General features: G+C 41.8%; 2 protein-coding genes across 2 annotated transcripts in view; both read left to right on the plus strand.

Annotated features, from left to right (window-relative positions):
- Nucleotides 1-15,994, plus strand: part of LOC124176468 (laminin subunit alpha-1-like) — a 155,042-nt gene that overhangs the window by 46,618 nt on the left and 92,430 nt on the right. Inside the window, exons 3-5 of the mRNA XM_046557817.1 lie at nt 5,797-5,941; nt 8,836-8,958; nt 9,099-9,287. Coding sequence (XP_046413773.1) covers nt 5,797-5,941; nt 8,836-8,958; nt 9,099-9,287 — 457 coding nt within the window. The remainder of the gene's footprint in view (nt 1-5,796; nt 5,942-8,835; nt 8,959-9,098; nt 9,288-15,994) is intronic.
- Nucleotides 12,709-15,082, plus strand: LOC124176474 (lipase member H). Its single transcript, XM_046557827.1, has one exon. It carries the CDS (start codon nt 13,148-13,150, stop codon nt 14,126-14,128), a length of 981 nt encoding a protein of 326 aa, XP_046413783.1. The 5' UTR covers nt 12,709-13,147; the 3' UTR covers nt 14,129-15,082.

Raw genomic sequence — 15,994 nt, forward strand, 5'->3', positions numbered from 1 at the left:
TTTTAATCAATGACTTATGATTAGTCAATCAAGCCGGTTACGAAGGCTGAGATTTATGCTTTCGTTCGTAAAATCAAATTCTCTTCAACGGTCGCCCGAAATTTCACATGAAAAAATCGTGAATAATTACGTACGAATTTCACACCAATATTTGACAGTTGATTCGGTTCGTATTTATGGCATGTTTTGCAGACTTTTCAATAAAGCGCAACTGTATGCGATTTATAAAAAAAAAAAATGGAGGAATGAGGATGAGATAAGAGCATATTGTTACACGAAATTGGGACGAGCATTTTGTTTCACGGTTTTTGGTAGTCCCTCTCGGGGCGGGTAAAAGTCTCGACGGAGAGATATACCAGAAAGGGAGAGATAAGGGAACTAACCGGGGTTAAAGCGGGAGGGAGTTTATCGAGGAGAGCTGGAAGAGTGGCGGCCGTCGCCTCCAATCGAGGGTGACATCACTCGCAAAGAGGGAAGATTGATGCGGTGGAAGGCAGTGACACTTCCAGTCGTGCATCCCTATATCGAACTTGAATATACGAACACACGGAGCAACCCACACCGTGAAAAACATCAACAGCGACGATACAGCGAGCAGGCAAAAATCAAACCGATAAAAGAGAAAAGTTATTCCAAGTCGCTTGTGACTCGCATGTTTTGTCGACAACGATAGAAAAGGGAGGAAAATTTAGGCTCAGATCAGGATACAAATTTTATTCGTACGGCGACACAAATATTTTTATCCTCCTTTTTTGTTTTTACTTTTTGTCATACCTAATTAAATGATGCGACCGGCAAAATGAGATCTGAAAATGATTATCTTCTTCATTCGGCACTGATTTTATCTAATATTGAGTCAATCTTATTGCTCGGGTTACGTAATTATACATGTAGACCCCGAGGGGCACGTACCGGGTCAACGTTCAAGCTTTATTACGATCCGTTACAAAACGGCTGGTCGCAGGTTGCATAACTTCTTATCGTGCGTTTTATCGCCAATATTATCACGTTATTATCATAACTAACGAGCGACTATTATGTCTCGTAAAGTCTCGAGCGCCTAGCATCGAATTCCTCCGAATATAACGCGCTTTTATCCGCCCCGACACGTTCGCCGAACTCATATCGGAGCTTTCAGGCTTACGTGTGAGGGAAAATGTCGATAACAAGGGAGAAAAAAGAACACAAAACAGCGGTAAGATCAACAAGAAATTATAATTACCATGGCTCCTCCAATTATGGGTGAGAAAAAAAAATATACCCCATTCCCCTAATATTCTACCTCTAGCGTACATATTTACACGTATTGTATAAACTAATAAAGCGGCGGGTATTAACAATAACAAAAAATAATTTGCCACCGCGCCGTTTGTTCAAGGGGGAAATTAACCGCGAAATTCATCGGTTGCGTTACACACCCTATTTTCGATTTCGCGGTGTAACTTTCTGGCCATAACGATTTCTTATAATTGGTAAAGCGGCGTCGTTCTTTCTTCTCCTCTTTCGCCTCCCGCGGGATATATCCCGCAGACTGGGACGAAATTATACCTCGCTAACAATCTGCGGGAGAACTTATAGCTTTCACTTTTATCGTAATTGCATCTGCAGACCCTTCTCCTGCGATCCGTGCAGCTAGCTGCAGCCACTGATTCTCTTTGCATCTTCTTTTCTTTCTCTGCGAAACTGTTCGGCGAATGATATTACAGTAGATCAAGTAATTTGTTCGCACGGTGATAATTACCCGTCACAAATATAACGGTGAGCGGAAAAAAAAAAATGGCAATCATGCCTTTTCATCGTGTAAACGGCAGCTCCGACAGAATCGAGCGTATATATAGGCTAAGGTACGTATTCTATCGCTCAGGACTGATCTGCGGCTGGCACTCGAGTAATTAATTGTGTCATAAAGCAAAGCTGAACACGAGAACGGTTCGTCTACCTACATTCATTATTATTACTATGCCGGATAATAAATAAAGGCCTTAAGTGCGAAGTGAGCCGCGAGGGAGAACTCGAGCCCCAACCTTCATAATTAAACGAATAATCAGTCCAAAACCGTTGACTAGGTATCTCGGCTTCTCGCATTTCATCTCCTCGTCGGACAAAAGTTGTCGCTTGAACGATGCAGGCCGTATAATATCGACGATATAATGTTCAGGCATATCATTTTTAACACATCAATACCGACTGTGAATTTTTTCAATTGTTCATCACTGTCAATAATTGATATTTTATGCAAATAGTTCCGTTCAACTTTACGAGAGAATGAATACACGGTTCAAGAACAATGATTATAAAGCATGATGCAAAGAAGAAAATTGCGAACCTCTAATCAGTTGATCACTGAATACGAGTGTAGTTCTGCATTGAACAATTTTTCAAATTGAACGTGCGAACAAGAGGCTGGCAACGTTTCATCAGCCTCTCCGTGAGAATTACGGCCTCCCTTTAAAGGCGCGGCATGATAACCCCTAAATACATTTCGGCTATTATCATAATTCCCGTGTTGTATAAGCAGGTGTAAAATACTGCTAGGCGGCGTAAACCGGGGCCGAAGGCCCCCGAAGATCTCCCCGAATAACAGGGGCGAAACTCGTTCGTTGTCCCTCCTTTTTGCGTCGCAAGTCTTCACCCGCTTTGTATACCCCTCATCGAGGGCTCCCTGAAGGGTTCGGGGGACGAGGGTGCGTAACTATCGATTCACCTCGAGGACGAATTTTCCCTTACGAAAGCCTTTCGTCAACTGTCAACCGCCTCGCCGAATTAGTCGAGGAACAGGCTTAACTGGCAGGCAGGCGTTTCGCCGATCGTGTCAAATTTTCTCCAACTTCTCTATTACGAAGCTCCTAGGAATTCCGATTTATTCGCGTGCCTATGATTACGTCGACTCGATTGATCGCGTTGACGTACATCGGAGATTATCTTGTATTGGCTTGTATTGTCCAGGATACGTCAAACCAGCGGACCATCTGGTATTGAACGAATGATTTTATCGCATTCTTCCACGCTCAGGCTACGGCGAAACTGAATTCTTACAATGCCCGTCTTGCCTGTGGAATTTAGATTTTGCACCCTTTTCGCGGTTTTCTATACGCAGCGAAGATCCTCAATTTTAATTAAACTCGCCCGTCTTTCATTACTTTAAAACTTGCGCCCCGAATTGGTATTAATAGCAATTATCATCGAGAGAAAGAGATCCGAGCTCGACTCGTTTCGCAAATGAAATGTATGATTATTAATTTTCAATAATAAATATCGATTACCAAATTCCAAATCGGCTGGGTAGCGAAAATTTGGGAAAAGCCCGATGCTCTAATTTTTGCATCATTACTCGAAGCTTTCATTTGGGGATGGGCGGTTAATATTCCGGGATTTCAAACATCCGAGTGACTGCACTCGGGGCTGCTGTCGCGGCTGGAAACAAAGCTTCTGTATCCCGAAACTGTGTGCAGCGATCAATACATATAATGCACGTAGAGCATAAACTCGGGCTCGCAATATTCGGGCGGTAATAATTGTGCTAGGAAACGGGCAATTGGTTACTTCCAGTTTTAGTGCAGAAGTGAAAATAACAGTTGGCTGTACGAGCTTCTGCAGTCAGGAGGAGCATCGAGTAATTCCGAACAGGAAGGATGACTTTAGAGCTTGCAGGATATTCGCCTCGGTAGGGGGTTGCATGTGTTTCACCGCGAACTATCGCACGGTGCAATTTCCATCAAAAGCCTTTCTTCGAGGCTCATAATTACGACAGTGTAATTATAATCACGATTTCTGGAAGGGTACGAAACGCACGTGTAGCGTGGCTTAAGTAACGAAGTAACAAAAGCCGGATAATGAGCGGATGGCTTTTTTCGAAGCTCGCGTTTAACTTATCGCTTCTTCGCCGTGCAGGTGAATTATTATTGGTATAATACTTGACTCGAGACCCTTCTGTGACGCCTCTTACGCTGCCCACACGGCACCTTATATTTCGGAAACATCTCAGGAATATTTTGTTACAAGAGCTTCACGCTTCGGGCGCGTAAGCCGAATATTTTTAAAACACTGTCAATGTCCTGGAACGTAAATTATAGGATATTTATGAAACATGTCGTATCAATGTTTCGCACACATTTCGTCACGCGTAAGATACTTTTCTCGTTTTACTTATGACGCATTATTTTTAAACGATCCGCAAAGTGTACAGACTTCAAAAATTGTACCGAGACGTGTGTCTCAAAACTGTGACGAATTAACGCTGTTTCTCTCAGTTTCACGTCAGTGAACGCTGATATATCCTTTAGTTGGTGAATTTTTCTCACATACTACTGCAAATGCATGATTCCCGATATATTTCACCCACAAGTATGTATTTGCGACGAAATCTTATAGCAACACTTGAAAGTGACCAAGATCTGATATATTGTAGTTAAAATATATCCGAAGCGGTTCAATTTCTTGTACAGCAATTAATTGAAAAATTCCCGAAATATCTTCAAAGTATGTAATAAAACTGCTTTATTGCGTTAAAAATATTCTTTTAAGTAGAATATTTGACATTTTTCAGCGAAATATTGCTGAAATATTACGTTGTACGTTTGAAATATGATAATATTTAAATATCGCGTGCCCCGCGAGTATGCAGAATAGTGTGAACCGAAATTGAACGGGTTCAAAAGTTCGCCAAGTTTTCAAGTGGCCGTAAGCTCATGCGCGGGTCGGGGATCATTAGGCGTAATTTGACAATGTTATTGCCCGCAATTTGCGTCTACGGGAATATGCAAAGTATGACGAAAATTAAGGCTTATCTAAACCACCGTGCGCTCCATCAATCTCCGCTTCAGGGGCAGCCGCGACCTACGAATGGTTAACACTCGTTAACCTTTACCTGCAGTGATTACGGGTAGGTACGAATTCATACGTGTCCTTGTGCGTGCGTTTGGTGTCCGGATGATTTAGGGAATCGACGCTGTCTGCCTGGCCAGCGTTAATTATCGATATGCAATCCGCGCCAAAACCATATCCAAACCAGGGGGAATCTGATTATAACAATACGTGCGCCGCGTGATCATTACCGTTCCGTAATGCCAGTAATTAGGAAGTCGAACCACCGAATTCATGCTTTACGACTTACCGGGCCGTAGTGATTTATATTTTTTCGCAAACGATCGCGCCATTTTTCATACACGACCGGGTGTATTTGCAAATTATACTTCTGCACGTTATCACGGTTTAAAGTTGGAAGAAAATAAAAGGATAATTAATCCTCGCTTTCACCATTTCAACATTGGTGTTCCTGAAAATTTATAACGAATTAGAGTTTACTTACTACCAGTTCCTTTTATTTTTTCTCCTTAATTTTACTTCCAAAATAACTCGAAAGTTTATGCAAACTTTTTCACTCGATTCAGGTCATCAGCATACTTTATCGAGTCTTTTATTCTTCTTCGATCCCCATTCACGTTGAAACAAATCGGAAAGCGAAGAAATTATCGCGTCGCTGATAAAAAGCATATTCTCCGTTTCAACGGCAATCCGCTTTACTTGCCCGTATTTGGTTGCGGCACGGCAGGCGTTTCTCCTTTCATCGGCACAATTTATCGCTGAATATGCTAATTCACGCGATTTCAGACAAATCGAATTGGCTTGTGAATAAAAACAAAATTGACTTTAACTCTGCGTTTAACGATTCATTCATTATTCTGTTTACTGCCTAGTTTCAGAAGTCGTTTTCAACGTTACGACGAGTAACTGTATACCTGGATACCCGGCATAACTCGATCGTGACTCAAGATGCGTCCTTTTCTTGGTTTTCAGGCCGATCTATCCTGCCGGAATACGAAGCAGAGTGTGGGCGCTATATTTACGAGGACGAATTTCGTCACCCTAAAATACGTGACAGACGGCTGGGGCACAGATTCGAATGGTTTTCGTCTAGTGATCACCGCCGTCAAGGATCCCAGTGAGTATAAAACCGTCCGTTGAAATTGACCACTCTGTTTCCATCCTGCGACGCACGTTTTTTCTCTCCTCTGCTTTCTTATTCCTTCAATTTCAAGTTCGCACTTCAATCTCAATTCCATCTCTCAATTGAATTTCTTTCCTCGCTCCTTAATTCTTTCGGTTCATTTTATACTTGCGCTAATTGCCCTCAGTGATAAATCGTTACGTCGATAAGGGGACGTCGGGTCTTATTCAGAAAACAATACTCAGTTACGCCCAAGTCGGCGGCGAGGCTTCGTTGAATAAGAGCACTTCATTCGATCGTCCTGCAGGCCGCATTGTTTCACGACCGCGTATAAATGGCCTCCTTTCCTCCTTTTCATGTATCCGGGATCCGACTCTTTTTCATCTCTCGTTGATTTAAATATATATTATTATTATATATTAAATATATATATCAATTATTTCTCGGTTCAACGCGACAACATACTCGAGGCAATGAATTTTATTTTATCTGACGAGAGTCGAAACGGCGTAAAAATCTTTCATTCACCGCGAAAAGGAAATTATTTCTCCGTCGTTTGATCGGATATATATTGTATATGTATTCAATTCCCGCGAGTTCTTAACGTTGTTTAATGGGCAAATACAAAACTCTGGTATGGTATCGATTGAAATTCGAAACGATGGAAAAGTGTAACCGTTGGTATTATATCTGTATAACTTCCTGCAGTTTGAACGCCTGAATTCTCGTGCAGAAGTATTACGGCGCGATATCGAACGTATTCCGTTTATTTCTTCGTTTTGTCAAAAGAAGCATAAAAAAACAAGAAGAAGAAGAAGAAGAAGCATAAAAAAAAAACCAAACATAAAAGCAGAGGAAAGGAAAGGAGGGAATAGAAAATAGGAGAAAAGTAGCATGTAGCCGCGTCTGCCGGCGTCTTCGCGAATTCCGTGAGGCGGGCCGACGATCGTTGTGTCTAGATACACTAGTGCAGATATCCAATAAAACGATAAGGATATATATATTTTCTAGGAAAAGTTTCGCTCTTTTCCGAGAGCTCATACGCTTGCCCGGGAAGAAACGTCGATGCAATTCTCCTGCAATGCGGGGCAATTTTCGATTGCGTGGCATTTATTTCGTGCACTTTTCCGTTTTTACTACACGTTCGAAACTTCGCACAATCTTAATACAGTATGTTATTCTCTTTTAGCGTCTCCTGAAACGCAGGATAATATTTCACAGGGAAAAGTACGTACTCGGGGTGTAAAATGAAAAACTCGTTTCCGCTTCATCTTCATCTGTCTTTGTTTCCCTCAATTTTTTCGGTGATTTGTTTTCTCTCCGAGTGGAATCAAATTTTCGTACCTACATCGCGAGACGGTATTTTTTTTTTCTTTTACGGGCTCGGGTTTTTTGGGATCCGACGACTTCACAGCCTTGTCGTATTAACCCGGCGCTTATATGCTGCACGATTGTACGGTATAATAGGTGTGTTTCTGATACGCATCGGGAACGATTTATTCAAAAAAGGTGCTACCGGTGCAGGCTGAGGACTGACCGTCTTTAGTCACGACAGCGACAGATTCTTTTTCGGATAGGTATACGTATAGCTTTACGGTTTAAAGTACGGGCTCGGACTTGGGCGCAAGATAAATTGACCAAAAGAATTCGGAGCTATTAAATTATAAAAAATTACTCTACTCTCAGCCACATCCGCCAGCTATAGATATACTTAAACAGCATGAAACGCGCGCCCTCGTTCATTTATTTCATTTTATTCAGACGATTTCTCTCATCCTCGCAGCTGTGTTAACTTTTTTTTCTTGCTCCCCAAATTATCATTCACTCCGAGGTTGGTTCATTTCTCGAACTCGGGACGCGTTATACTTTTGAATTAAGAAAATTACCAACCGCCGGGAATTTCTTCCAATTTTAACAAAATAATTAAAGATAATCGCAGAATATTAGTACAATATACGAAACTTTGACAGTTCGTTGAAATAGCAGGGGGGAAAAATTCGGTACATTTCGCCGAAAATAAGACAGGAAAAGAAATGTTTGAACCGTGCGGACGGCTCGAGTCGTTAGCACTTTGCACACGTGCAGCCGTTCCTTAGCGTAAGACACATGGCCGAGGTATTGCATCGCAAGTTTGCACCCCTTTATCGCATATTTTTGCCCAAGACGTGCCGCCTCGAGATCTGGGACGCAGCTGCCACGTTGCTACACGAAATAGTTCGAAAACTCTTTTCGCCGTTACAGCCGAAGTTTCTTTGAATAATTCAAAGTTGTTACGATTAAAAGCGAAGGAGTCTTTGCTGGCGGGAAAAAAATTCTTTCAAAAAAGGGCTGGAATTTGGCCTCGGATTTTTTATACGAATTTCAAAAAATCCAATGAGACCGTTACGAATATGACGCGTGATCAACGTTTTTGAGGGTAAGTTTGTACGTTGAGATTGAAAAGCGAAATCCTCCCGTAACCGAGGCCCGGAGAATTCTCGCGTTCGCTCGAGGTGTTCATCGGCAAACCGACCGGAAGTTGATCCCCGAAAGTACGTCGGCATGTGATCTCTTTTCACATGCATCAGAGCTGGCGCCCTTTAATCCAATTCGCGCATACGGATTCGCCATTCGGCTGAAAGCCTCGGCGACGATCCGCTTTAATCCAATTTGGCTCAAACCAACCGCGAGCGGAGTCGTTCGAACGTTTGTCATTTTCAGCTTTGTTCAATTTTTAATTCGTTCTATTTCGAGTCCTCTTTCGTTGCAGCGAAAGAAAATTGATCTTGTCCCGAGTAAAGAGAAGTGGCGGTACGTCTTCAGACCAACGAATAACCGTCGTTTCTTTTCTTATATTTTTCGCCGAGCCTGTTCACGTGATATTATTTTCTTTTCATTTCTTTTCACAGAACATACGTGCAAGGACTTCAAATGTAATTCGAGAGAGTTTTGCATAGACACAGACCTCGTTTGCGACGGTGTGAATCACTGCGGAGATGGATCGGACGAAGCTACTTCGACTCTGTGCGCCAGTGAGTATAACACGACTCTTCATTTTTCACTATTCAATTTCTCTTCAAGTCTTACTACACACCCTTCCAGACACCAGCGCGATGTGTCATAATTCGATGTTTCTCACCAATGCTCGAATTTCTCCTTGTTTGCACGACAGACACGAAAGCCTCGACGATCCTCGGCATGGAAAGAACGTGGTTCGCGGTTGCGATTGTATCGACGCTGATCACCTTGGCTGGCATCGGTGCCGGCATGGTCATGTGCTTTTGCAAACAGAGGACGTCGACACCCAGGCATTTGCACAACGCGAACAACGCTCAAAACCATCCGCCAGTCAGCTTCCCATGTGAGTTCACCCATAACGATCATTCGAATATCAAACCCTCCCTCGGCGACAACGATTTACTTGCTTGTTCGAAATATTCACGTTCGATCCATTCGCTTTTTTGTACACTATGGTGTACAATCTTGATTTTCGTTTTTTTACCATCTTCTCGAGATATACCGTACGTTAAATAACTGTCATGTGTGCGAAATAGGGGTAAAATTTCCTGACAAATCGAGTGCCGCTATTTATTTTGTAGAATTTTTCTCACATTGCTAAAAAAAATGCTGAGAAAAAAACATCGATTTCTGAGAGATGTCCGAAACATGTCAATATCGTCCAAAAAGTGTTGCTTAAACGAAAGGAAATATTTTCATTCTAAAGTGAACGGGTCAATACGATAAGAAAACAACTGAGAAGCTTTTGCGCAAAGCAGCATACTGATCGCGAGAAAAAAAAGTTCCTCCGGATAATTTGTTCGAGACAAAAAGATTCTATTTCAATACGAACCTATCGATTAATTTACTTGACGTCCAAGCGAGAAAATTATCTAACGGGTTCATATTCGAATGGATTTCTTGGGTGCAGTTAATTAATAGTGAATAAGCGAATTTCAGGGTACTTTTATCCGACACGATGTTAAAAGACATGGGTAAACGATGGTACGGAGGATAGACCGAGAGGCACACGTGGAATTTTAACGTAGCAGCCGTCCGTATAGGTATACCAACGGAACCTGTATATGTAGAAGGCTAAAACCCGGCTTGTGGAAGTTCGTCGTTCGCACTTGGTGTAAATCTCGTCGCGCGGGTACATTAAATACTAATGCAAAAAGGGGCGTGCGAAATTTCGCCGGGATGGAATCGACGTGCCTCTCTACGAGGTATATTAAACATTATGGTATACGCGTAAGTGCAGAGCGTCGATGAAAACGTGAGCCGAATTTATTTCACGGTCGAATATACGTAATCTGTACTCTCCGTTGTTTTATTTATTTATTTTTTTTTCTCTCTCTTTTCTCACTTCTTTCGTTTCCTTTTCTCTCGCCGGCTTCGATTAATACTCGATGCAAATTTTGATGAAAATTCGGCTAGAGTTTGCTCACGCGAGAACGTGGGTGCCGATGATATTCATCGCGAATAATAATCGGTGGAAACTTTCTTTAGAATAAATTAACCGTGTATGCCTACAGCTTTGTCTGTGTAACACCTTGGCGTTAATTAAACTTGCGGCAGACGCTGATGAAGTCTACTTTCACGCTGCTCGTCTAATATCGATGTTGCGATTGACAAAAATTACATGCATGCTATTTTTGACAAAAGGATCGTTTGGATTTTTAGTACGAAACAGGATAATGAATTACCCTTTTTTCTTGCCTCCCGGTTGGAAAATTTGCAACTATTAAGAATTTGCTGCAAAGTGCATAATACGTGTAGAAATTCGAAGATGGAGTAATCAATTTACAAGCGGGCGGAAAAAGAAAAGTTTATTTCAATCCAACAGGTTATATACATACATAAATATTAAACATGCACATTCATCTTCAGGGTATCATTAATTATTCGGTATTCCATATCATGGGACTCAATGCTCCATAACAACACGCGGTGTCGCATCGTTATCTCAATTAGCTAAATGTGGGAGTAATACTTATCTGGCAAATTTCTCTTTCTTGTCTTTTAATCGTTCCGTTGTACGTTCGGCGATAAGCTTTAGAGTGAAAATTTTTTAGCCGTGATTTGCGAGACGCATCGGTGAAGCGAGGTCGTGGAATCGAAACGAAATAATCCCATTTGAAAAGTGATTGTATTTTGGGGGAAAGCTATGAAATAACAATTTTCAGACGTCGCATATATGCTCGTGAATTTCTATGCGTCAGTGCCTGTATTTGTATACGCGATACCCGCTCATCGCTCAATTGTAAAAGCCAATTTATACACGCATGAATCAGCGTGCTCGCAAGAAACAACACACTTATGCGATAAACTTATATCGCATCCTGCAACTCGAGATAAGAAGAGAGCAAATAAGAAGTAACAAAGCAACGGCGAACGCGATCAAAATTTAGTTCTTATATTCACACGATTTTATTATCGCGTCGTTACGTATCAACGGGTTGTTTATTGCTCATTTTTTCACCTCTTTATTATTAGGAGGTACTTCAAATTTATCGCACTCTCTCCCAACTCCAATACAATTTGATCGGACTGTAATATCTCCTGAAACGATCTTCAGTTTCGGTGCAGAAGTACTGAAACACTGCCTGTCGGTTGTGTGATCGTTACCGATATTATGATAAAAACGAGTGCAGGAGGTAACCGCATATTTATATTTATTCTTGTCGTGTCTTTATTCTCGTTATTTGCCAACCTTATTTCCGAGGTCACATGTAAGTCGTTCATCAGGCAGTAACAACATAATAATATACCCTGAACTAGTATCGTCGGTAGTCGTCATCGAACAGATTTTTCTATTTTTTTGATGAAAAATTGTCATTTAATATTTTTATCAGGTTTTATTCGACTTCCTGCGATATTTATTTGAAATATTTTCGAATTCGTTCGGACCGATCCTTCGCTTATCAGATATACTTGACACAAATTTTATCGGAACATGGCACCGTCGTCAGATACAGAAATTCGAGAATTAAACTCGTGCTGATTTTTATTTCAATCTGTAAAGAAATGATATGAGAAATTGAAAAATCTAGTGAGACAAAAGACTTGCAGACATATTTTATACAAAGTTTAAACAGTATTTTATCACAACGTTCGTAAAACGGTAGCAGCGAGAATAAAATTTAAATGTTTTAAATAGCATTGACCGGTAAAGAGATTTTTTTCTTTCTATCCAAGATCAATGATAAAAAACATCCAATCGGTGTTAAAAATATTTCTTGTAAATTGTTGTGCCAGATAGCCAATTTCATTCCTCGTTTTTTTGTTTTTGATCGTTGTCAAATGGGTCACGTATAAGACAAGGTACGTTCAATAAATATTATAGTTCTGAGGAAAGCCCTCACCAAAGGACTGAAACGTCACCATCTATTGATGTTTTTTATCATTGACCTTGAATAGCAGGAAAAAATTCTCTCTTACGAATCAAGAAGGTCGATTGAATCGTCTACATAAGTTGACCTGTAAAGCTGGGCACAGTTTGTCAATAGAATTGTTTATTCGCGTTTTACAATTAGTCATTCGACAGGGATTTTCCAGTTAAATATTTTACACATAGCGAAATCTCATGTTGCATGTAACCACGCAGTAAACAGAAGTGACGCAGTGTTGATTCTTAGCAGTTTCACCAGCAGGTCGAACTCGACCAATTGTGGAACATAATCTGTTGAACAAGAAACAATTTAGCGTCATTAAAGCCATTATCAGAGGCTGTAATCACAATGGCGCAGGCGCCGAATCGCTTCCGTAACACATGTGTGTCATACTCGGTTCCATATAGTCGCGTGGAATAGCGCGACAACGACAGTCGTCCACTTTGCTGGCCTACTGACCCGACCGCCGCTTATTCCACACCGAGAAAGTGACTGAAGAGACACTTTTCATTACATACTATTACCGATTCACCGTCCATCGGTCCTCAGTCCGATTCGTATCACCACCGGAAAGCATCGGCTCGGATAAGCGAAGCTGCGGAAACCGCTGTCAAAATACGGTAAAAAATCTCGACGAAAAAGGAGGTCGCGAATTATTCCCGCGTGTGTGCAGAGTGAAAAAAAAAAAAAAAATTTCGGCGAACTAAAGGGTGGCGCGAAATAAACCGAGCAGGATGAAACTGCGTAATGGTACCAGAAAGCGGTGAGGCTTCGAGCCGGTTTTCAAACCCTTCAACAGCCGAGTAGGAGAGTGTAAAAATTAAGGAGCGACATGGCCCTCGGGAGCTTTTTGATATTCGGGGCGATGGTGTCGACGGCGCTGGCGCAGACGGGAAGGGACTTCTTCTTGGGTCCGTGCCTGGTTAAGACGAACCGAACATGCCCGGACGACGAGGTAAAGTTCTTCCTGTACACCAGAAGGAACCGCGAGAACGGTCAGGAGGTGAACATCACCACGTCGGGCTCCTCCAACATCCGGGAGTTAAACTTCAACCCCGTCAACCCGACCAAGGTAATAATCCACGGGTACAACTCGGACATGCAGCTCGACTCGCTGGTCAGCATAAGGAACGAGTACCTCGTCAGGGGCGAGTGCAACGTCATCGCCGTCGACTGGCATCGGTTGGCCGCAGCTCCGTGCTACCCTGTCGCCGTTCACAACGTCCCCCACGTCGGACGGTGCCTGGGACAGCTGATCCAGATCCTGCGAGACGTCGGGGCGACGGACCTCCACGTTATCGGGTTCTCGCTGGGCGCCCACGTGCCAGCCTTCACGGCGAGGGCCTTGAGGCCCTACAAGCTGCCCCGAATCACGGGCCTGGACCCGGCCATGCCGCTGTACGTGACCGTCAGCCGGGACGAAAAGCTCGACCCGAGGGACGCGGACTTCGTCGACGTCTTTCACACGAACGCGTTCATCCAGGGCAAGGTCGAGGCCAGCGGGCACATCGACTTTTACATGAACGGCGGCATCACGCAGCCGGGGTGCTGGGAGAAGAGGAATCCCTTTGGGTGCAACCACCATAGAGCCGCCGTGTACTTCGCCGAGTCCATCAACTCCGAGGTTGGCTTTTGGGGATGGCCGTGTCCCGGACTTTTGTCGTATCTGCTCGGACTCTGTCCACCCAGGTTTCCCGCTGTGCTGGCCGGCGATCGGTGCAATACCCAGTACCGGGGTTTTCATCTGGTGAAAACACGTGCCCAGGAACCCTTCGCCGAAGGACCATTCACTGTCGATCCTAGGGACACTTGACAGGAGGATTTGGTTGACGATTTTGCTTGGCGTTCATTATCTTCGGTGCAAAATGAAGAAAGTGACCGGTTCAGCTGACTCTTTTACATACTTTGCCCTACTGATATACACAGACTTTCGATTACGTTTAGGCGATGTGAAATACCAGCTGTAGTATTATCTCGAAGTGTTTTATTTATTTATTAGCCGTATGTATACACTATACATACATGTAATCTTAGCTGTTAATGTACATATTTTTTCATTGCTCTAACGTTTGTTTGTCGTTTATACAAGACTTGTTGTTTTACAAGATTAGTATAACGCGTTATAAGATCTATTACGGAGAATCAAAGTACGATCAGCAGATGTGAATTTTTCGCCAATCAGGTTACGAGGAGTCCAAACTTGATTAACGAAATGATAACGAAATATGGAAACGAATTTTAACGTGGAGAAGAAATCAGTATTTCTCTGACGTTTCATGAAGTTTGTTTTTTCGCAATGTTTCCAGAACAATCTTCGATGTCGTAATGGCAATCGTTTGTCTTTTTACTGTCACGTTTTTCTTAACGTATAATAAAGACTGTAATTTTCAATTTTGCGACGCTTCACTCGACACATTATCAAGCGTGCATTCGAGAATTTTTAACGATTATTTAACGTGTTAATTAATAATGACGTATTGCTAATTGATCGCTCCAAGTACTGGCAATTGTCAGGAAAAAAAGATAGTAGCCCGACAGTATCGCCATAATCGCAGATTGTTTCGTAAGTATGTATTTTATTTCCGCTCGAAATCACGATAGGATTATTATCGACGCCTTATCATACCAATGGAACCGAATTTCAGAGATAAACATCACGAGATGGGCGAACGATTGCAACGTATACAATTCTGTTTTACTGATACAGTAGAATTTTTCTCGCCTGCGTGAGTGAAAAAAAAAAATATATGTATAAGATAAAATATTATTGGTAGCGTTATTTTTGTATTTTTTTTTTTTTTTTTATCCTACCAATGGCACCGAAAAGCAATTGTAAGTAGTCGGAAAATCCAAAAACTTCTCTTGGGCACTAACTTATTCACATCTGACCTGTGACACTACATCGTCTATGCAGTTAGTTGTTCCTTATACTTTCAAGGCCAGTGACGTCACTCGCTGTAAGCTCTTACAGATGTGGTTTGTATTAAAGCCACATGCTTCTTTCTACACACCGCATAAGACATTTGTGCGTCCATAAGTAGCCGTAAATCAATGTCATTACAATGACAATCGAAGGAAACAACTCCGGCAGCTGTTGCGGTGTTAAATTACATTTTCTCATTTGCTTTTGCTTCGATGTTTTTCTTTTCCTTTTTTTTCTCCCTCTCTTCTTTCTTGCTTGCATTCCTATCGCCTTTTTTCATCCGTCTTCGAAATAGCTTGTAAAAATGCGACCGTCTGTGAGAATGTTATAAATGTTTTTCGAAATTAATTAAGAATTGTTTTTTTTTTCGTCGATCCATAATTTCACACTTCACCTTGAATACTTTCACGCCAAATTCACGGTCACCTGTTTAGGTCACGCGGTAAACTTTCTAAAGATAACTTTGATCGACTAATCGTTGGACAGAAAATATGAAGAAAAAAGTTACGTTATAAGATATAAATCATGCGTGTACCGTTGAAAAAATGAATGGTTTTTGTATACTTACAATTCATTGAATTATTCAACCGCTCTTATCCTTCGCAATGTATCGTGTATTTTTATAAAAATTTTCAAAATACGTTCGATAAAATGTATAAGACTCCTAATTATGTCTGTTCTATACGTAAAAACAACTTAATGCGATGTACAGTTTTCGATTAACGGTAAAATAAAAAAAAATCGTCAACTCGATCG

The sequence above is a fragment of the Neodiprion fabricii genome, chromosome 2 (assembly GCF_021155785.1).
Source record: "Neodiprion fabricii isolate iyNeoFabr1 chromosome 2, iyNeoFabr1.1, whole genome shotgun sequence".
NCBI classification, from domain to species: Eukaryota; Metazoa; Arthropoda; class Insecta; order Hymenoptera; family Diprionidae; genus Neodiprion; species Neodiprion fabricii.